Source organism: Dufourea novaeangliae, unplaced genomic scaffold (assembly GCF_001272555.1).
Source record: "Dufourea novaeangliae isolate 0120121106 unplaced genomic scaffold, ASM127255v1 scaffold443, whole genome shotgun sequence".
NCBI lineage: Eukaryota > Metazoa > Arthropoda > Insecta > Hymenoptera > Halictidae > Dufourea > Dufourea novaeangliae.
In genome coordinates, this window is record NW_015374322.1 from 390488 (window position 1) to 415408 (window position 24921).

Consider the following 24921-nt stretch of genomic DNA (forward strand, 5'->3'; position numbering starts at 1 on the left):
GCTGAGAATTCCTGCGTCCGGGGTCAAGACACATTAAACCGTGGCGAAGGCGTGAACCGCGAAGCGGTAGCGAGCGTGTAATCGTGTCAGAGTGTTACGAAACGCGATAACGGATGTGTACGAAACGATTATTGTACCACCAGCGGGAACCAGCCTTTTTAAAACTGTCGCGCTCGTTAACCCTTGTATGGGCAACCAAAATATTCATGATTATTGAGCAATCGGAATAGCCTAATTCTGACAGATTAAATATACATAATTTTACATTCATACTTTTCTGAAACTCCTAGCTTTCCCTTCCTATAATATACTAAGTGCTGTTTTCGACAAGAACATATAAAATTGTAAAAGGAAATTTAGAAATGCGTACCTGGGTGCATGGGCGTAGCCAGGTTATCAGTCAGGGGTTCACAATGAAAACGGCTGTACGTAGCCAGACACACTGTATTTTGTTTTTAGTCATAAATCGTTGGAAATGTATGCTTGGTGTTAATAGAGGCTGTTGGTTGTGTTTCAAATTATACTGCAATATTAAACATTACACAAAAATTTTATAACTTTGGGAAAGAAGGGGAAGAGGGCAAAATCCAATTTTTTTCTTGTAGTGTGGTGCAAAAGCCACTTTTTTCCGTCCAGGGGGGCGAGGGGCAAGTGCCCCCCCCCCCGGTTTCACCCATGCCTGGATACTCGGTTGCCTATACAAGGGTTAAGGGGGGATTCTCATGTAACAGCGCTGAAAGTGATTTTTGCTGATTTTTTTTTAGAAAACTATTGGTAATACGAAAGTAAACGAATTTGAAATATAAGATGCCACCCTTAAATTATAAAATTTTGTTTCCAATTCTTATTGTTTATTGGACATTATGCAAGTCTTGTTATCCTCTTCAAAGATGTAACCATTGCTGGCGTGCAGTGTAGTCTGTCACAGTCGTCAGAATTGCAAAAGCTAAAAGATTCGCTTAAATATAGTTTATACTAGGCTTATGCCTACTTTGAAAAAAATACACGAAAAATTAGAGAAATTATAGCGTTTAGAAGAAAAATTTACTTTTTTATGCAGATGAGTTTATATTGTTTAAAAGAATATTGCAAATCAAAAATAAAATCAAAGTTACAGGCACAATCTCTAGAGAAATATATAACGAGTTGAATGAGCTTCGTTCGAAATTGATTAGTTAATTAATTTTTGTATAAGCTATCTTACACGCCAATTTCAAGAACGTGGTATCGAGAAAAACTCGTTCAACCATTTAACGCCCACTATCACATCGGTGCAACACTCATTTTAAAAATGCGTCAAATTCTGTTGCCAGTTAATATTTAAGTATTGTCAGTAAGGATCCGTAGTTTTACTGATGTGAAGTAGATCTCCACGTTTTCAATTGAGAAATTGAAGTATTCCCCTCATAAATAGATAAAAGAAGAAAGAAATGAAAAATATAGGTCCTTTTAATGTCGATATTTTTAACTGAAAATAAGAAAATACAACATATTATTAGACTCATAATTATAAAATGACACAATTTAAGAGTCTGGGCGTTAAAGGGTTAAAGTTATGTCGCTTGCCGTTTCGAATCTAGCACAACACATTAAACAGGTTGTAATTTCTTAATTTTTTAGAACTCGACTTTTTGGGAGCATATTTTTGAAATGTTATATCTTTCAATTATGTAAAATACTTTTTTATTTTTTGAACCTGTTATACGAGAACCCACTCTTAAAGCGTCTTCGCCTAGTTGGATCGCTTAACTTGTTCTCGATCTAAGGCGCGTTAACCCATTTACGCCGAATTTTTCGAGTTGTAGACATTGGATGTTCACGCTCGTTTTCCAGCGTAACGATCTTCGGTCACGATAATCGCAGTGAAACTATTCACGAAAGAGTCCGTGGAGCGGTTAGCCGAGCCATGAAATCTTAGTTAACTGCTGATTAAAAGAATTGCGATAGTTCATTCCACCGGAGATAGCTGCAGGCTTACGAGACGTAACAGCGACGCGATTCTAGATACAATGAAAACGCCGTTTTACGAACCTTTTTTTCATTCTAGCCAGTTATTATCTGAGAAAGACATGTAAATGTTCTACTATCCGAATTTAGTATGTCAGATCTTTTTGCCTTCTTAAATTAAAACATTCTTAGAACTATTTAAGACAATTAAAGTGTTTATGTGAGCCCATCATTTGCCATAGTGATTAACTACATAAATTTTATATTGAAAATTTATTTTAGATGTAAAAATTAAGCAGCAATCAAGTGCTTTGGCTGTGAAATTTGAAAGAACTCAAAAAGGGGAGTTAGTTACTTTGTCCTGTGAATAGTAGAACATGTTGACTACCGGTTTGATGCACTTGGAGCGTAATGAAAAATGGAAATATAACATCTCTTTATTTTATTTTAGACAATTTCTCGACATTTTTTACTTAATTTAATTTTTTGTAATGTTCGATATATTTTGTGTATTTAAAGATTTTTTTTTCTGCGAATTACATATCACAATTTTATATTCTTTAGTAAATCTCTTAAGTAAGTGTTTTATATATTTAAACATTTTTCCATAAAAGTGATATAATTTAAATGTTATTTCTTCTCAGAATTTAATACAATTAAACTTTGCAATTGTCTGTTGACATAAATACTTCGATTTATGTGATGTGTCACGCACGTCACACGACGTGTGGATCCGTCGGTAGTTCGTCCATGGTTCGCCCGGCACTCGACAGAGGTCTTCGTCGTCGTCGCGTTTCTCACAAGTACTCGTTCCTAACTCCGTTCATATACAGGGTAGGGCAATAACTATGTTCACTTTGAATATTGCCATTATTTATAATACAATGAAAAAATGTTATATACAAAATTTACACGGTATAGAGGGGGGCATATTGTGACACACAAATTTTCTGCGTGGGTGGAGACACAGAGAAGATTTCAAGGTGATCTCTATTTTTTTTAATGGAATACTATGTTTTTTTTATCGCGATGTGATAGCTGGTGTTGAGACCACTTCAACGAGCTATGTGCTACAAAGGCTGTAAGCCACATGTGTGGCAACGTGTTCCTAATCTCTTTGTTCTTATAGTTTAAAGATAGATATAATAAATAAGTTTATTTTCTTTACTACTACAATAATCTAAATACGAGTATAGTCATTACACCTTCCCATATATCAACATATATGAATGGATTTACTTAGGAACGAGTACTTAAGAGAAACTCGACGACGACGAAGACCTCTGTCGAGTACCGGGCGAACCATGGACGAACTACCGACGGATCCACACGTCGAGTGACGTGACATGTAATTTCTCAAAACAATTCCGTATCTTTAAACACTATATCACAATTTCTATTCGATCATATGAATTATTATGGCTGCATAATGTATTATTTATATAATTTTCTAAAATAAATATTCTGACTTTTTAAAGATTTTACATTTATATAGATTATTAAGCTTTATATTGGGTTACTTTTCGTCTAAGAAGTCTTATATTATCTAGAAGCAACGTTAAAGACATTAAAAAATCACTAAATAATAATTGCATAGCTATAATAGTGAGAATAGTTATAAATTGGCCATTATGTAATTATTAAGTGCAATTGGTAACGAGAAATGTACAATACATTCATAGTACATAATAGTAAAATATCTTGGATTCGATATGAATTTAAAAGGGAAAGCAAACGTTGTTTATGACCAAACTTAATAATTTGTTTTTATATTTTAATTTGCTAATATAAATATCCTGTATATTTAAACTTTTTTTTTATAGAATCACCGCAATTTAATTTTTATCTCTTATCACTATTTAAATGTAACTTTAACAATTGGCTGTTGGAAGCGATATTTCCATTCGATTGTCAGAGACTGGTGATCGCGAGTTAGAAGTGAAAAGAACCTTGATTACAAGGCGCCGTGGAGCAACTTATGTAAATGAATAAGTTCTTGTTCAGGCATTAGCGTATTGCGTTACGCTATTGCATTACGCATAATACACCCAGGGTCTCAGGTCACACATAGATTTTCGATCTCCCCATCCTTTTTTGCGTAACTTTCCAGATTTTACTTTCAACCTTCTGTATGCTAATTGAACGCAATCGGATCCTATTTTTACCTCCGATGCGATTTCAATTGTTCTAGATCTAATCAAACTTCTCTTGTCCAATTGATTATTCAACGCGAACACACAATGTATGTACAGTGAATACCTGAAAATCATACGAAACTCATTTTTCTATGCAGTTACGTAGCTACATAAACAGAAAATTATTCTTAAACTAAAGAATTAACTATACTTCCTTAATGAAAGCTTTTGAAAATCAAAAGGTACTTTATTTTACCGAAAAACTCGATATATTCTTCTATAAATTAAAAATCACTGAAAGTATTGGATCACTTATCGAGGAATGTAAAGACATTGGAATCATTTTAATAAAAGATTTAAGTTGGTACCGTTTGTTAACGAAAATGATTGTAAATGAAGAATTAATTATATCTAAACATATACCTACATACTGAAATAGCTCTAGAAATGTTTCTCTGTAAATTAGTTAAATCTTGTGTTGAGGAAGATAAAGCCATTCACAGCAGAATTTAAATGAAAACACTATTTCTTTTCAGTTAAAATTGTTTGCAAGTATGTTCTGTTAATAGTGATAAATACTACGATTTGATTTAATTGTGAATTCGTTAATAACTGGGTGGTAAACATAAGCTGGTTGCATAAGAAATTTCTAGAACTTTCAAACCGGTTTAGAAAAAAGATATAAAAAATTAATTTTTCTGTTCAGTTGTACGTGAAAAAATTCTTCGTCGGTGATCTAAATGACAAATCAAGTGTCCTTTACAGTAAGCATTCAGTTTTGTGGTAATCTGAATTAAAAATGTCAAACTGTCTTCCATAAGCGTGCAATAATAAACGTATAGTCAAACACTGGTATTATTATTTTAAAAATTATAAGGAATAATCAAAAACTTTTTTTGATCCGTTGTACTGCAATACAAAATGCTCCGTTTAGATCTCCGAAATTTACTTACCATTTCAAAAGGTTATTAAAGTATCGAAATAATTTGCATTCAGTAAATCTTTTCGGACAAATATCAACCAGAATACCTATTTTTTAATATTGTGTAAGATTAAAACAACACTATAACCTTACAGAAAATTATAAAATTATACATTAAGAAAGTAATGGAAACTGTATATTATACATGTTTATTCCCTTTCGAAATATAAATAAAATACATTAGATATATTGGATCAATACACAAATAATTTCGTTATGGACAAAATATTAATAAATAATGACTAAATAACAATGACAATGAGAATAGTAAAACTGAACATCAATTATTAAATTTAATGTTATTTAATAGCCTGCTTATGTTTATGCAAATATATAATTTTATGGATTAATTTTTCGAAACTGAACGCAAAGACAAGTTTATCCCGCTAACAGCATTTATCCACTACAGTAGAATCCAATACTTTATCACTTTTATGACGATGTCTGGAACATTTCTTGACAATATGCAGTACGAAACTTCTTTAAATGACATCCAAGCATTACAAAATCTAGTGTTACTATGACTACTAGTTCGTTATTTATCGTGAACACATTGTTTATTTAAAAAGAAACAATTTCAAAAATGTTTTAATAGTCTTAAAATGACTACTGGTTCTTAATTTTATGAAACAAAATTTTTGTACAAGATACCAAAAAGGGTGAGATACCAAAAACACAGGTTATTTAGCTTGTTAAGGATTCTAGTAGCAGTTTCGAAATAGAAAGAAAATCTAAATAAACGTTCTAAAACTTTTTACTCTATTGAATGTTAGAGATTTAAACATTAAATCTGTAGTTTGACAATGAAGAATACGTCGTAGACTGATATTAATAGTGAAATGTCTTGAATCGACAGAAACTTAACTAACTCAGCCTGTCGAAGTTTCTAATGCCAGAAAAAAAGTATTTCCGTGCGACGTATCAAACACCCATGTCGTTGAAGGTGCATCGATCTATCGGATTCACTTGCAAATAAATCGTCCCGAACACTTTCTATTTCCGTTCGAACTTCGTTCCCACCAGCGAGTTAATGGAGAAAACGGGACCCCGTTGCACCTGCAGGTTAAACGTTCAGCCGCGACGAAACCACGTGGTTTCCATAAAAATTCTTCGCGTGACGGATGCTCGAGAAAGTTATTTCCTCGTAAGCTATAAATAACGATGCCGAGGAGCGTTTCAAAGGACAAGGTTCCGTTGCCTCGACGGACATCTGTGATACTTTCAAATAATCGCTGTCGCAAAATCTCATTGCAATTACTGTTCTCCGTGTGAACAGGTTCGTTGTACTGAAACATCAACGAAATTCGTATTTCGTGCCATAATACCAACAATTAAGTAAACAAAATTTAATAAATTCATTTTAAAAAATTCTCTGAAATTTACAACCATCAATTCAATGTATACTTAAGCTTAGAAATGAATGAAAATCTCAAGGAGTATACAATCTTCAGCATCGTGTTCTTGTTTTTGAAAAATTAGTCGTCACGAATGCACAGTGGATAAAATAATGTATTTACGTATTTGAACACGCCTCCACTTTAAAGACAGATTTGTAGATTACGTGGAAAAAATGTGCTGTCCTTTACTCTGACGTAACTGTAGTAACCTTTTAAGTACCTAATGCAGTTTTTCTTGTATTCTTTATATGTATGTATTGGCTAATATACACTGCCCACCAAAAGTATGGGATCAGAGTTCATGATTGATGAAACAATAACTCATTATTCTATTACGATATAATAAAAGTTACGAAATCAGTACATATACAAATCGTTCCCAGTCAGTTTTATCACATTACTTTTGTCAAATCTGTGTAGAATAATATTTTTCTCTTTCTTGAATTCAGTCCTGACCCATACTATTGGCCGGTAGTGTATTTATTATAAAAAATGTGAGAGTGAAAGTACGTTTTTTTATCCGATGTATGTACCAGTTGCTTTCGTCTTCAAAATTACCAGACTTGATTCCTATTACACATACTTCCGAAGAAATTGGTTTGTAAATTAAATTATCTTTACGTGTTTCTGGTCATTCCTGAATATCGTCTTAATTGCACTTTCAAATACCGTTCATGTATCGTATTATCTATTAAAGCGTTGCATGATTTGCTTGAAACATGCTTAAAAAAGTAAGATGAATTATTTACATATAATAATGAACATTTGCACTTATGTTTTCAACGTTCAACTATATATTCAAAATTGTGAAAATTTAATCTATTTTTTACAAAATATTAATTAATGTAATTGAAACAAGTATGTTTCGTGTGACGAACTTTAAGGGTCTGTTTCAGCCCATCAAACCGTTTTTTTAGCAAAAACAAAAAAATACCTGTTGAATAGTTTTTAATTCTTTATAAATTCGTGCCAGTTTGAACGAAAGAAATTTCGCTCTAGGGATGTTCTCTTCTAAGTTACATAAATAATGAGAAACGAATAAAATCTCGCGTTCAACTCAGATTCGCGAAAAAAATGTCAGTTTCGCAACTGTACCATACGAACGACGATACATAATGTCCACAGCGGGGGCAGGAGTGTTAGTCTACGGTGAAAAAAAAGAATTTGCTTTCACCGATGAACAGCTCTTCCGCGAACGTATTACGTGCCAGATGAAAATTTATCTACCGACAGATATTTATGCCAGTTGCAGCAGGCTAATCGCTTTCATTCACCAATTATCCGTCTCTTCCCGACAGTATTTCTGCGAGCACTTATACATAGACGTTATCCCAGGAAAAGACTCGCGCGCGAGTATAACGAACGGGGGATGAGGTCGAGCCCGTTTCCATTGGAGAGGATGATCGTCACGAGCGAATATCTTTTCGCGGAATCGCGACATGACAGCACGCCGTTAGTTAATCGATTCGTAGATTTTCTCCGATACACTCACTTGTTGCACTTTCTATCTCGTGTACATGGTTCCCCGTGACACATGTGTAGAAAGCAGCCGGAGAAGATTAGCTTTGGCGACTATGTTTACCCTAGAAAAGTAGACGAAGAATGAAAATCATCATTTTGATGGAAATTCCAGTCGGTTGCAACAACTTTAACTGTAATATACGTAAGTGATGGTTGAAACTCTTAGTAACTGGCTTTGGTTTATAGAAGACCCCAGAACTACCCTAATACATACAGAGGGTGGAAATATCCAGAATGGAATTTCCACCCTGGGTGTAATACCTAGAAATATCCAGTAGAAATATGTAGAATTTTTACATTAAAAGATAATACAAAATTAACTAAATTATTATGTATAGATTCTGTAGTACGAAATGGTGTAAAAAATTCGAATTTAGTTTCAAGTCAAACTTTATCAGAAATAAAATGAATGAATGTCACCAAAACTTATCGACTTTTCAGTTTATAGAACTTTGTGCAAACTCGTAGTTTTATACATGTTAACACATAAAAATAAAAAACAGACGAAATTTTATTTCCTGCACTAAATATTTTAAATGTAGATAACACAAAAATAGCATCAAGCTTCAGTGAAATCTTTATTTCAATACGTGTTAGTGATAAAATCACTCTAACACTTCTTGACTTGAATAATACAAAAATTCAACTTCCAAATCAACGTTAAAACCCTTCACTCCATCGTGGTAAATTCGCTACTTTTGTTGTCCGTCTAAAAAAATGCACATTTGTAAAACATTTTATTCCTCATTATGTCAGGCAATTAAATAGTTACCGTAACGTGACAATACTTATAAAGGTAAGATAACAATCTCACTGGAAAAACTCTCGTTACTCTCATTCCATGATTCTAAAAAAAAACTATTACGTGGCTCACATTCAAACTATTTACTGTCATTAACGGTGCTGTAAGCAGCTCGATCAAAGAAGCAAGAACGTGGGCGAAATCGCGTACAATGTGCACGTTGACCGTAAGCGGACAGAAAACTGCACAGGTACCGGATGTGTTTCATGAATAGGCCCATTGTGCTGAAAGGGATTGGGTCTCTGAGATAACTGCACACGTTCATTGTATCCGGTCCACACATACATACATCGGTATAACAAAAACTGTTGATTATTACGAAACTTATCCACCTGACGCAATTCCCTTGACTACACTTACCAAATTACCGATCCATCTATTACTCATAAGTATTTAGGACACTTATCGAATATGGATTAAATGTTACGTGTACAAGGCATTACGAAATTGCTGGAAATCTGAACTAAATATTGTTCTGGGGTTATTAAAGCTCGATGATTTTTACGAAACATCACATTTCCTGTTTAGGTAAAGGAGAACGTTTATGGAAATTTCAGACAGTAATATCTAAAAATTAGAACAGACCAGAATTTCGGATTCTGTACTAAGGGTTTCACTACGTTAATAATAACACAAATAGTATTGAAGTCCATTAAAACCTTCATTTTATTGTATTTTTCGTGTTAAAAATGCTACCTATGAGCGATTGTGTGCTCGATGTTCAAAAAAATTCGGTAAATGGTTCAAAAAATAAGAACTATATTGGCGATTCGGAAAAATCACTTTCTTGTTCTTCAAAATAATCCCCTTTCGGGCGTAATACACTTCTGACATCGATCATACAGGTGCCGAATGCTTTGGGGAAAGTCCTCCTTAAGTATCGTCTGCAAGTAAGGTCAACACATTTGCTGGGACGTCTGGAATGCTAGCAAATCTTGTACCCTTCAGTGATAACTTTAGCTTTGGGAATGAAAAATAGTCTATTGGAATCAAATCAAGTGAATAGGATGGATAATGCAGCATTGCAAGCTTCTCTGGGCTAAAAAAGTCTGAACAATCGCAGCAGTATCATATGCTGCCTTACAAGGGAAGGTCCCGAGGTGCAACGCTGACTGTTTAATGAGCCTATACATAATGACAGACCTTGAAATACTGAAGCTCAAGATATCCGGTTTTGGGAGCAGACGATAAATAATTTACGTGTTATTTAACATTAAAGTTAAGGTCTTACCTATATCTTTTCGAAATGTGGCTACATTGCTTAGACAGGTGTCATCTACATGTCTTTTATTACATGTTTCTGTGGCATACTCATTGACAGTTACAGCATCATTCACTGAAATTTTTTGACCACACCATTTTTTCGAATATTAATACTTATTATACTAATTCCAAGAAAATCGAAGGTACGTGATTCCTGCAGAATATTGGTGATTTTTTGGCACTATCCTACGCCATTTTTGGTGGGATACTACTAAAATATTCTTAGTTAATATTACTGTATACTGACCAAAACTCTTCCAGAAGAAAAGAAATACATACTCTTTATTTGATATAGTAAGTTTCTCGTTGAATACTTCAATTATTTCGTTTTTCGAAGACTCTATAGTACTTGTTACTCTTTCAAACGACAATTAATTTATTTACTTGATCCTCTAATTATTTCGAGCACCGTATATTAACACTAGAACTACCAAGCCCGTCAAAATGCAGGATTACAGATTTACTATTTTACCATTATTAAAATTATAATGGTGCTTTTGACGGATTTATGTCGGCTTTTAATTGATTACAAATTTTATTTTATGGTATATTATGCTAGATTGTCTTATATATTCTGTATATTATTGTACTATACAACTTAATTTAGTACACATTCAATGCTGGTAGTTCTAGTGTTAAATTTAAGCAATTAGCTCGGTCCATAAGTTTGATTTTATTTACGTATCTCTTTATGTTTGGTGGTATCGTCAATGCATTTTATCTTTTAAATTGTAATTAAACAATAATACTTACTTTTGTCAGACCGGACGTTATCTTACAATCAGGATATTCAGTGTTTTGTTAAAAATATATTGTCAGATCATATTCAGAAAAAAAGGTGTTAATGGCATTGTACTCAGAGAACAAAAATTAAAAATACTGATGTACATGTTAGAAGAGTGCTGTCTTATGAACAGACTTTCCATGATTCCTGATTCAGATAAATGTCACGCTTCAATTAAATCCTTTCGACGACGTTGACCTAATTGGTTAAAATGGAAATGTCAGTCGTTCGACCTGTAACACGATTGAGTAGTCTGAAAAAATGAAAGTCTTCGTCATTCGTAGTAACTTTCGAGTAAACGTTATACCTTTATCTTTGTTTATTTTAAACATCATCAACTCTTACTTATTGTGTATACAATTTTTTTATTCAATCAAATATCAAATTTTATGTTTCTGTAACATTTATAATACAAAACCCTATTAACATCCTTATTTTATTCAATTTTTATTTTAGTTACCATTATTGAGTTATATAACAATTTTACAACAGAATATTAATTTTTAACCTATCGAAACTTTTAATATGCACATAAAAGAAAGTTCGAACAACTGTACTGTTTCTCCGCGAGTAATTTATTTTGATTTCCTTGTAAAACAATTAGACAACCGAATAAATTATCCTAAAAAACACATTTTCTTGCATCTGATTTTAACTGTACAATCATGAGTGATGCAAATATTTATTTATATATGTGAAAGAAATAAATCTCCGTTCTTTCCTATTTTATACAAACAATTTTAAAAGATTCTGAATTCGTTCCAATATTTTCAATCTAATTGTATCCAACATAGACGTTTATAGCGATACTAGCGGAAAATAAAGACCATTGTAACAAGTTACGATTTAACTTAACTTGTCCCCGCTGTAAATGCAAAGTACGTAAAGTTCCTTCAGGTATTTTCGTAACGTAATAAAGAATAGAAACTTTCAAAACTTAAAATAAATTGTAATAGACATCATTTTGATTCACGTATCTAAACTACATAAATCTCTATTATCCACGAACCGAACACACTTCCATCATCAGTCAAACGTGAAAATGAACCGTATTCTTGATATTAAATTCTCCAAAAATGTGGTTTCGCTGACCTATACGCTAATCATGAAATGGAATTTTACAGAGGGTAAGGTCGAAGTGTCACGCGATGGCAAATACATGAGTACCCTAGCACCCGGAAAGGTACTCGGCGAGCTGGCGATCCTTTACAACTGTAAGCGAACAGCAACGATAACAGCGGCCTCAGATTGCCAGTTATGGGCCATCGACCGACAATGCTTCCAGACTATTATGATGAGGACTGGCCTCTCGAGGCAGGCCGAGTACACGGATTTCTTAAAGAGGTAAATTATTTTCTTACATGTTGCTTATTTGCTGCAACAACAACGTAACTTAAAAATCACGATTTTAGAGAAAACGATTTTGAATGTTTCGATTGCTATTGTTTTATACGAACATCCTATTAAACTGACTATCCTGACGTGGTAAGTTTTGGAAGCTCACCTACACGATTGAAATTATAGAAAGTACAGACGACAGCCGCTTTTTCTATAGTAGTAACTCAAAAACTGGATATTTTGAATTTTGTCATTGTTGTAGAAAATAAGCGATATAAATCGTTTATTTTGAACATGATGTATGAGGTGTACCAATTAGTAATCTTCTGCTTTTGTTAAACTCTGTAATCTTTTCGAAATAACTCAAATACCTATCCTATTTTAACAATATTTGTCATTTGTTCCTACTATTCTCTGTCATTTTCAGTGAACTGAACATTGGAAAGATATTCTGAATGTTAAATGCATTGCAAGCATACTGGAATTATAGTGAATTACTTATTGGTACATCCACTTAATAATTTCACTTTTTTTTGTTTATTTTGCATTTTATTACACCACTTTCAAATTAAATGTCACATGTATCTTTGGAATTTTTATAATGACGGTATAACCTGAAAGGATGTGATTCTACATGCAAACATTAGTCGAAAATGTAGAATAACATTCTTTTCTACGATGGTTCGTTTTCAAAAAAATCGTTTTCAAAAAAATCTGCTTGAATAGGACTTCGCTAGCGCTTTTGTTCATTGTATTCCGTTTCTACTTACTGCCGTGACGAATACACGCGTTTCCGATTAATGTCCAACGTCGATTTTCTCGAAAACAAAGTCTCAAATGAAAACATGTTATTCTATATTTTCGACTTATTTTTGTACGTTGAATCACCTCATGCCCGCTTGTACATAACTTTCGGAAACATAGTATAGTATAATGTAAACATAATATAGTATAATGTAAAATGTATAATAAACAACAAATTAACATAAATTCCAACAAAAACACCTTCATGATTCCAATAATTGTAAAATCAGAAATTTGTGATCCGTTATTTTGACGGATTTGGTGTTAAGTATTTGATACTTAAACTAATATAATATATGAATCATCTTTTTTTTTTATTATTGAAACAGAATTTAATTACGTTTAGTAACAAACTAACAATAAGAAATGAGCAATATATCGGCAGTGAACACAATAAATCAACGGTCGAGCTAATGGATAGCTAGCTTATGCTCACTGGGCAAGCCATCTGTGTAAATAATAGACAAGATAGATGGTTCCACCAGTCTCTTATTTTCTTACGTCGTCTTCTTCATGGGGTGCGATGAAACAAGACCCATTAATCGCAGTCGAAATTAATAAATCTCAATTCTGCCGTTGCACCAGAAATGAGTTTCAATTTATCCTAATGTTTCCATTCTATTACATATCATCAAACATCATCTACACAATGAAATACATATCCTTCACAAATTGTTCAAATTAGAAATTAATATTACATAATCTATCATTTCGAAATGAATAACATACGAATATTAATTTTTCGTTTCAGCGTTCCTATCTTCAAAAATTTACCCGAGGAGACATTAATCAAAATTTCGGACGTCTTGGAAGAGGTAAGGTTTACAATAACTAGATTCTGACTATTTGCAAAAAAAACATTTTTGAAGACAATTTTACGAAAATTAAAATCGAAAAATACATACTTCTCCAATAAAAGTAGAAAATAATGTAAAATAAAATCGAATTTTTTTTTAATAAATAAATAAGATAAAATCAAAAATTAATTTTTGTAGTAAAAAATTTTTATTTTTGTCCATAGGACGTAAATGCATGAATGAAATCTGTAATCTGTAGTTAACTCCTCAAAAGTAATATTGAAATATCGACAATAACGAATTAGTGTCTGGTATTCTTATCTTCAAAAAGTTCTTTTCGTATATTATTACAATTAAGAACAAAAATAATAACCAGTACATTGTAATAAGGATAAAATAAAAATATCGTTTTATTGTGTCTTACACATTTATATTTCGATAATTGTATAACATCAACAGTCTATTTGTTACTCTTAAAGAATTTTACCGTTTTATACATATGTTCAAATTCGATTGTATTGTTTTCTGAAGACTTTCTACAACAACGGAGACTACATAATCAGGCAAGGGGCAAGGGGAGACACGTTCTTCATTATAAGCAGAGGACAAGTACGTGTAACGATAAAGCAACCGGACAATCCAGAAGACAAGTACATCAGGACATTGGGCAAAGGTGACTTCTTTGGTGAAAAGGCTCTCCAGGGGTAAATATCCTTTCATAATTTCATTCAGTATGACTTAGAAATCAAAAACTAACGCCCTAGCTTTTGAAATATGTACTTATTTATTGAATACGGAATACTGTATACTGAATTTATCGCGTAGATAATACAAAGATTGATTAAATCATCAAACTAACTGAAATTGAATTTTCTAAGGATATCAAATTTTATCAATTCACACAAATTTTTATACAAATTTTCTTACTCTTATACAAATTTGTTTCATAATAATATTAATGTTACATTAAAGTAATGTGAATTGAATTTTCCAAGCATATCAATTTGTTGTGTATACAAATTTATGTTAACCTTTACGGATATTAACGTCCAAATGTTTATAATCGCTATGTGATAAAAAAAAATGTCGGAATTCCTCGTTATGTTATACGATTAAGTATTTTGTCTGCGACATATAGGGTAGACAATTTTTTTTTCCATCCTAAAAATGAAACATTGAATGAAGACAGTTTAATTAGAACTGACGGGATTCAAAGGAGTTGAACAAATTACTAACCTGATAAATATTGGTTTAAAATTTTCCATTATGTATATTGAAAAAAGTGTTTTGGCTTTGTATATTCTTGTGAATACTTGTCTGGCAGTCTTAAAAATATAACGTTAAGTGTCTACAACTATTGGGTTGAATAATAAAATAAAAACCCTTTATCATTAACTTTGAAAGTATATTCACTAATAACTGAATAACAATAATAATGGAAATATTTAAACTAAATACAAATTGTTGAGTTTAATAGAGATGAGGAATGTATAATTGATTGATGTTATTTGTAGAGTGCCTTGATGCGAAGTGAATTTAAACAAGGAAAAAGAAGGTTATTTGTAATTCAACCCAATAATTACATTCCACAGAGAAGAGTTCAGTAATGAATTAAAAGAAAGTTACTGTGTAAATCTCAGCTAAAACTGTTAATTATAATCTCAAGAAAATGTATGACGTAATTTGAACTGTTTAATTGCGGATGTCGTTTGAACAGCACCAAAATTACAGCAGAATGAGCAGTCTTTTCGAGAATATAAATATCACAAGCAATTATCGTATACATTTCCAACATTCTTTTTCTAAAAATTACATTAATATTAATTAATAAATGTGTACGTAATGTACAACAATTTTAATTTTACTAAATCAAGCGAGGGATACATTACATTCTCCGTCAATTTGGTGAAACGCAGAGATCGCGCTTCTTCACAATCAAACGATTAAAACAAAAAGAGACTTAAAAAATCACTTATTTTATTATTCATTTGTTCATAGTCCTTGCCTTGCGGCTTAAGATGACATCCGGTTTTATACAATTACCATCTATTATAATTGCATCTTATATTTTGTTTCTATTGTTTATATTATCTATAATATGTTATATCATCTTGTTTCTATTGTTATATTATCTATAACATCTTATGTATGTCACCTATATAACTAGAAATTAGATTAAATAGTAGATAAATTTAGATTAAATTAGTAATTCCTAGTTATCTTACTCTTTCCTTTTGGAATACACCAATGCTGGGCAAAAGTTATTTCGAATAACGAATAGATCAATATTATTCGTTATTTGAGGGTAACGAATAAATCAATAATTATCCGTTATTAGAGATTTTCGAATAAAAAAGACGAATAAGTGTTTTTTCAGACGGAATAACTAGTTTCATAATGTGACAATTATAGTTTTCCTATAACAAAAAACATTTGAAATTTTTGTCACAGAGACGACCTGAGGACGGCCAACATCATCGCGGACGATCCTGAAGGGGTGAGCTGTCTGGTGATCGACCGCGAGACGTTCAATCAGCTGATTTCATCCCTGGACGAGATCCGTACGCGGTACAAAGACGAGTTGGTGGAAGGCAGAAGGTGAGCGTCTTGCTTGTTTTCGCGAATGGTAATTCGATCGCGCCGGTATAAGCGTCGTTTGCTAATAACCGCGCGTTGGCTCTCATTACTGCTAATTATACCCGACCGTAATCGCGCGTAAACCGTTTGTTAAATCCCCGTGTCTGTTGTGTTTCACGCTTGCCACTAGGATGGAAGAATAGAGCGCACGATCACAGAGTAAGTCCGCAATAAACGTGCCACACGATACACGGCCGTGTTAATGGTCCGGTAATTAAGTTAACGGTTTCGCTTTTTTCTTCTTCTTGAAACGTCCCAGTAATTTCCATTAATACCGCGAGTTCGCACAATGCGGCGTTCTACGAGCTCCTGGGAAACGGGGAGACGATCGAGAGTGTTTTCTCGAGGATTATCAAATCGTTGCGAATTATAATAACGCAAAGATCAACATTTCGACTGCCGTAGACCAGTCACGTGTCAGACAATGGTTATGCAATAACTATAACGACTCTAGAAAATATACAGATTCACCTTTCTGCAGTGGCAACCCAATACATATGCGCTCTTTAGTTACTGTACTGCTTCAAGTCATCGTATTAATAATAATAATTTTCCATGTACAAAAACAATCTTCGTTTAAAGTTATACTGGGTCGTACAAAAAAAGGGTTCAGAACTTTGATGTAAGTAGTACTTGTTAAGTGGAGGAAAAAGGTTCTAATACACATGAGTCACAAAAACAATAATTTGAAAGTTATAAAAAATGTTTCTTGTCCGTTAAAACGAGTGGGTTAGTTCTAGAATAGGTCTGGGGGATGGATCTGGGGGGATAGGTCGGGAGGGACAAGTTTAGCAAATGGGTCTCGGGGGATAGGTCTGGGAGTAGTTCTTGGTTAGGTAGGTTGCTCGTTTTGGGAACCTGAATATGGTAATTCTCTGATAAAGATGACAATGGTGTGTGGAAATTGGTAGAGGACATTTTCATAGACTACTTTCAAAGTAGTAATTTTTCGACCCATATTAATTAGGACTTTTTTTCGCCATCTGACGAGTAATATCTATCCTTTAAGTTCCTAACCCTTTTTTTACCACTCTGAATTTTATCGTTATTTTAATCCTTGCATTTAATTAAAGTAGCGCAACGAATTAATTAATTAAATTAAAGTAGTTTCTCACGGTTGCCAGTTATAACCAGCGTTAGGAGTAAAAGACCTTGATTGAAATTACGATGACCTTTCAACTTGTACTCGCCGCAGACCAGAATATTTGCAGTTATATACTTACACATTTCTTAGAATTTATTATACTCTAAAAAAGAATTATAAGATTGACCTGATCCAGAACAAAAGCCACACAAAATATTCCGAACTATACGGAAGAAAAATGTGTCAGGCCATCAAAGGCGGTTCGCTGAATTCATATTTTACCAGTATTCGCTTATTAGTATCGGTATTGTAGTTAGGAAACCATTAAATGAAAGAACATTTCATCATCGGAATAATATTTTAATGCAGATTGAACGAGGAATTCAGAGACCTAAGGCTGCAAGACCTTCGGCCATTAGCCACCCTGGGCGTGGGTGGTTTCGGAAGAGTCGAATTAGTTCAAATAGCCGGCGACGGCACGCGATCCTTCGCTCTGAAGCAAATGAAGAAAGCCCAAATCGTCGAGACGCGACAGCAACAACATATCATGTCCGAGAAACGGATCATGGGCGAAGCTGACTGCGACTTTATCGTGAAGCTGTTCAAAACCTTCAAGGACAGAAAGTATCTGTACATGCTGATGGAGGCTTGCCTTGGCGGCGAGCTGTGGACAGTGCTCAGGGACAAAGGGCATTTCGACGACGGCACCACGCGATTTTACACCGCGTGCGTTGTGGAAGCGTTTGATTACCTTCATTCTCGAAACATTATTTACAGAGATCTCAAGCCGGAAAATCTTCTTCTCGACGGGCAAGGGTAAGGATGCTTCGTGAAATATGTGTATACAATTATGTGTACTAATGACTAATCCATTATAGCAGCGGTTCCCAACCTTTCTTGACTCACACGCTACTTGGCAGCCAATTTTCCTAAATTGTTTACTCTAATATTAAAAGAATTGTTGTTATTTATATAATTGTTATTTCAATTTTTGTCACGTACCCGTAGAACATTTAGCTCGTATCCCTGAGAATACGCGTATCCCAGATTGGAAACCGCTGCACTATGGCTTCAATATACTGGCAGTGCAGTTTGAATTTCAAATAGCTATCCGACCTTCTGCTTAGTCAAAATGACTGAGAATGGTGGAAACATGGAACGAATACTGTTAATGTAGCAGAGAGTTTCAAATGTTTCCAAATCGAAGTTAAAACATCAAACTTTCGTATGATATTCACGCTTGTTATATCAGCAATTATTGAAAGTAGTTCCTTCGGAAGTGATATATTTTTCATAATAATTATTCGAACATTGCAGATAGTTCTGGTATTTCTTTTACAAGATGGCTGAAGAAGTGGTCGTCGAAATCCTGTAAACTGTTAAAATGATTATTGTTTTTTTGTGTTCGTTTCTAATTTGGGTAACAGGAATTAGTTGGATGTAGTTGAAGTAGACGAATATGTACAATAGATGATCAAACTGTGAGATACGTACCTGTGGAAACTAATACGTTGTATAAACTCATGACTCTTTAAAGCTAAAATTATTCGAGCCATTTCCAGAGTTTCTATAATTATTGTGAACAGTATATCTTTTTAAAAGAAAGCTATTCTTAATATTTGATGATAAAGAGCTTCATCATTTTATGGCAAACTGCTGATTTCATTTCTGTTTCGAAACATTGAAGACAGACTGTGTATAATCATCAGAAAGAACAAAGTACAAAATAAAATGAAGAACATCTGGTCGTTTCGATCATACCCTACCAAATGATAAATTACTTAATCCTACGTAATGTGTATAATTTTGATATGTAAATAATACGTATAATCTCGAATATCATTTAAGATACGTTAAACTTGTCGATTTTGGCTTCGCCAAGCGTTTGGATCACGGAAGAAAAACGTGGACTTTCTGCGGTACCCCTGAATACGTTGCACCGGAAGTAATTTTGAACAAAGGACACGACATCAGTGCTGATTACTGGTCTCTTGGTGTTCTCATGTTCGAACTTCTTACTGGCACACCGCCGTTCACTGGTGGCGATCCAATGAAAACTTATAATATTATCCTGAAAGGAATCGACGCCATAGAATTCCCGAGATCGATCACACGAAACGCAACAGCATTAATTAAAAAACTTTGCAGGTAAAACATAGAATCTGCTACGTATTGTTTAAACTTTAATATTAGATTAAATAACGTATATATCTTGAAATTTTATTTAAATAGTCGAAAATTATCGAAAAAAGATAGATGTAAGTAAGTAGGATTTTAAAGTCACTTACCTCCTTTAAATTAAAAAAATATATTTTTTCTTTAATCATAATTAATGTCATTTTAATAATTAACAGCATTTGATAGATTTATATTGTATATAGATATAATATTTCTTTATTTCTTTTCTTTTATATTATTTGTTTCTGATAAAAACATAAAATAGACTTTTTCATACCTAACAATACTAAATATTCGATTATAAATTGTAGTTATATTAGTATAATAATACTTAATATTTATTATAAGTAATAAGTATACATAATAAGTATCAATGTCCTTGAGGCATCCTTGTCATACTGTCCTTGTGGTACTGTTAATTTATATGTGCATCTTTCAACCTCCAATGTACATCCTATATTTAACTATTTACAGATTAAAATAAATCACTTTGTATAAGCAATTGCAAGTGAAATCAGGATAGAAGTATTTATACTATCATTTTATTTGTTTAAAGGGACAATCCAGCAGAGCGTCTTGGTTACCAAAAGGGTGGCATCAGCGAAATACAGAAACATAAGTAAGTATTCCTTTTTATTATTGACCTATACAATGAATAAATTATCAGCTATCAGTTGTAATGTGACATTATTGCTGTCAGTTTACGTAAGAACGAGTCTTAACAATAATTTTTTCTATTTAGGTGGTTTGATGGTTTCAACTGGGAAGGTTTAAGGTCGAGAACCCTCGAACCTCCAATCATGCCACGTGTCCAAGGTGCCACAGACACCACAAACTTTGATGAATATCCACCAGACTCAGATCCACCACCACCTGACGATGTATCTGGATGGGACAATGACTTCTAGCAACCTATGAATTTCTATCTAAAGAAACGATTATTGTTAAAAAGAACTCACGGAAATTCAATTCATGTTCAAAGGAACTCGAGGATAGTCAAAGTATCACTGAAAAATATGGCTATCAACATCTGCATTTATGCTGCAAGCTGTTACTATTTGATGTACAGAAAATCATGTAACATCTATTATCCTGAAAGTAACATTGAGGACACAGAAACTAGCTTCTGATAAAAACTCGCGCCATAAAGAGTTATATTTTACATGGTAGATCCATTCGATCCACCAGAACAACAAACAGAACGGTTTCAGACTAAACTATCTAGAAAGAAACATAAAGTTTCTAGACACCGCCCAGTATCAGAGTGAACCTATCGCGCGCGCGTCACATTTAGAGAATTTACACGCACAAGTCCCGCGGTTCTGCGAAACAGAAACTGAAGACGCACTATCGTGAGACGCGCGCGTATATGCGTCAAGTGCCATACCTATCAGAGGTAAAGTCGAGAACACGACATAATGTGGGTAGTGCACATCCACGCGAAAGTGCACAGAATGTAGTCAGCTCAACCGGAAGTGACTTCTTGCCATCAGACTCGCAATGTGCCCGCAATCCCGCGGAACATACCACGTTGGTTTCTTCGCGTCCGGTTCATTGTTGTTTGATTCACTTTATAGTTTATTGTAATAATCCTATTTTAATTAATTATGAGAAAAAAGTGACTCCTGTAAATAATTGATTATAAATATATTAGGTAAAGTCCAATGTATATCAATATTAAATAAAGTTTTATTGATGCTAACTGTACATGACATGCTAAAGTTATAATAGTTCCTTGTACGAAAGTAAGTAAGTTGAATTAGCCAAAGAACTAATAAAATCATCAACAAAACAATACGTCATTATAATAAGGGTAATCCGTACGTACCACGTGTTTTTCACGTGCCGTCAGAAGACTATAAAAAACAAAACCATAACAAAGATCTTTCATTTCGCTCATTCAATGATCTATCTACCTATATAAAGGTGATGTAAGGTAACCTCTCAGGTGTTATTGTTTTTGGACTAATCAAGAACCAATATTTTTTCGAATAACGTATTAGTATTTAAAAATTAACACGCTCGCACCTGTTAACGACAAATTGTCACACCTATTTCTAGAATATAACGTTGCATTCGAAAAAAATGAAAGTTACAAATAACGTACAGCATACCCTCCCACCACCCTGAACGTCCGCTTTTGAACCAAAGCGGCCCTCGAAGGTTCGATAGTCCCAGACCTCTAACAGTCTTAATCCCGGGCCTGCCCCGGCCCCTGCTTACTTACACTTAGACTCCGCACACACAGGAAAGTAAGCTACCTGCCGACCTAATCCTATAACACTATTCAACACGAATTTTGGTCTGCAATATCCACTAGGAGATCCTTATAGAGTGTCTCATCCAGATCACGAATCCGAACAGAAAGATCGACGGAATCACAAGTTGCACATCTATCAATATGTTACAATCAGCTGTATCATAAGAAACTTAAGTCTGAATACCCTCATGTCATTCCCACGCAACAACTTCAACCAAATGCAACGCAGATACAAATACTCAAACGAACGAGATGATCGGGATCTGACTACAGGGTAGAACTACCACTGATCATGTCGTTTACGCACCCAATACCACACTGTTATTACATAAGTATAAACTACACTACTAGATATGCATATGAACATGTGACTGAGCAAAATAATATTAAGAGGTCGCGATGCAAGCCGTGCCTTCAAAAACCTAAAGCCCCCCATGGTTATTTGATGATTGACTCGACGGGTTAAAGACCAAGCGACCCTCCCAAGTGTGCCAGAGCCAATAATGGACACCGATCTGCGAGGGAATAAGTCGAGACCGTAACTCTTGCCTGCGGTGTAGGGCACTACCCTCCTGGGTAGCGATTAACGGGTGCAACACGAATATCTTTCATCCAAATATACCTATTCAGCTACGCCAGGCAAAGGAAAAACGCGACCTATGTCTGAATTCCCGCAGATCCAGAGGGGATCGGTAAAGAGTCTTAATATACACGCTTTAGCACCGTATATTAAGTCTGTATAGAGAATTCACGAGGAAAGTGAATCAATAATAGCTTGGTATTTTGCAATACTTTATCGAGCGTCATACCGATGGTCACGATTTATTGCGAGAAGGCTACTTTGACTGCAGATCAGCCCCTCGCACTAACACCGCTTACCATTCGGTTAACGCATGTGCAACGAAACGAGTGATTTTTTAAGTCCGCACGGCCTAACGATGATCGTCACGTAAGGAGAAATTTCCATGTGATCTTCGGACGAACAAAAATATTCTCATGATCTTCAAAGAAAAACAAATGTTGAGATGATCTTTACACGCAGAGATATCTTCAGACCTAGACGTAAGTTTAAATTAGCGAGACGGACACTCAAAAAATGTGTTAACATGCAGTAAGTATAAAAGGGTACAATAATACGGTTTTATAAATAATTTATTTTGATAGAATAGAAATTTAATCCCACGACGATTCCTGAAACAGAAACCCAGATAGCACATGACGTCTTAAAGACGGCTTAAAGAGGCCTTAGACCTAAAATAGCCGTATAATGGGCGTCTTCAAGGCATCATGTGATATCTGGGAAGTTCACTAAAAAAAATATCACTCTTAAGGTGGGCAACATTAATCGTTTAACATTAATAAATTGTCAGGAGAATGTTAAAACATGAGAGGTGCTTGTTGTTCGCTACACTAATTTACTAAATATCTAATGAAAAAACTCCCGTGCACCTTGGTCTCATAATACGAAACACTTCTGCTTTGTGGTTCCGATGGTGCCAGAATGGTTTTAGGCATCCGATAGATCGCAAGACTAAGCCAAACGCGACCAACCTGTATCGCAACACTAATTAAAAAAATAATAACTTCAATCGCGCTCAATCATTATCGCAACACTATTGTGAAATATAAAAACAATCTCAAAAGAAACACGATCTGATTTTTCGCAACACTATTCTTTAACTAAGCAACTAAGATGATCTGTATTGAAAATTTACAATCCAATGCAAACCGTGATCTCGTCTCATCCGCAACACTAATTCAAACCACGATTTGCCCAATACTGCTGGTGGTTGGGCCGATCTGTCGACCACGATGTGTAGACAATGCCCAATCTTCAAAAAAGGGCATAAGAAAGGCACGGTAAACTATAGGGGAGCGAACTATTAGACACAGCATATTAGATGTACGCATATATTCTTGTGGCTAACCTTAGAGAAGAAACAGAAAGGCTAGAGATAATCCCGGAAATGCAGGCAGGGTTCAGAAAGGGAAGACGCTGCACAACAAACAAATAAATTCTAAAAACAGTAATAACGAAGAAAACTGGTAAAATATTTATTTCATTTGTGGATCTGAAAACAGCATTTGATAAGGTATCCAGAGAGAAGCTGTGGAAATATATAAGCAATAAAGGAATAAGTCAGAAGCTGATAAATAATATTGAGGGATTAAGGATAATGGAAGAATCAAGAACAGAGAGGGGGCTGAGACAAGGATGCCCACTAAGTCGACTTTTACTTACAATTTTTATATCAGGCACAGAAGAATTTATAAAGAAAAGGCAGAATGGTGGAAGGACATTGGCAGACAGAAAATTTTTACCTTAACATATGCAGATGACATAACTATGCTGATGACATAACCTGTTGAACCAGACAACTATAATTAGTATAGGATTGCACAATATTTATGCAGTTATATTTAAGACAATTCAATGAAATGAAGCTTATATTACCTGACGTATGTTTATTGGAATATACATATATACATATAAATTATAATGATATAAAAGTTTGAAATACAATACGATGCGCTACGGTACAATACGTCTATTCGATTCAATTGCTCCCTTGCGACTACAACATCATGCTATCCGCATTCGGCGCAGTGCACTAACACGGATTTCTATTCTATATTATTACATATAAGTGAGTAATACGTATCAGAAACGTAATCGAAACACAGATTTTTATTACACCACGTACATCGCATAAAAGATATTTCGTTATATTGACATTTGTAATAATTATGGATGTTGGGGGGAATCAATATTATCGACATTATGGAACATATAACGAAATATCACTGTAACACTTAAAAAAGTTTTAAAGTTCCATTTATATCATTGTCCTGTGAAAATGTTCATACTTCCAGCAGCATTCATATTCCAATCAAAGAATTTACAGAATAAGGAAAAGGAATCTAAAATAATTTTCAGTAGTTCCATACATCTTTATCTCGAATAATTTTCTAAAACATTCAAAGTACTAGA

At 34.0% G+C, this 24921-nt stretch overlaps 1 protein-coding gene across 1 annotated transcript in view; it reads left to right on the top strand.

Annotated features, from left to right (window-relative positions):
• LOC107192869 (cGMP-dependent protein kinase, isozyme 2 forms cD5/T2) overlaps positions 1–21275 on the top strand; it is a 53116-nt gene extending 31841 nt beyond the window's left edge. Inside the window, exons 2-9 of the mRNA XM_015582218.1 lie at positions 11956–12175; positions 13725–13788; positions 14302–14474; positions 16222–16368; positions 17861–18307; positions 19340–19639; positions 20226–20288; positions 20412–21275. Coding sequence (XP_015437704.1) covers positions 11956–12175; positions 13725–13788; positions 14302–14474; positions 16222–16368; positions 17861–18307; positions 19340–19639; positions 20226–20288; positions 20412–20577 — 1580 coding nt within the window. The 3' untranslated portion in view covers positions 20578–21275. The remainder of the gene's footprint in view (positions 1–11955; positions 12176–13724; positions 13789–14301; positions 14475–16221; positions 16369–17860; positions 18308–19339; positions 19640–20225; positions 20289–20411) is intronic.
• Positions 21276–24921: the final 3646 nt, after the last annotated feature.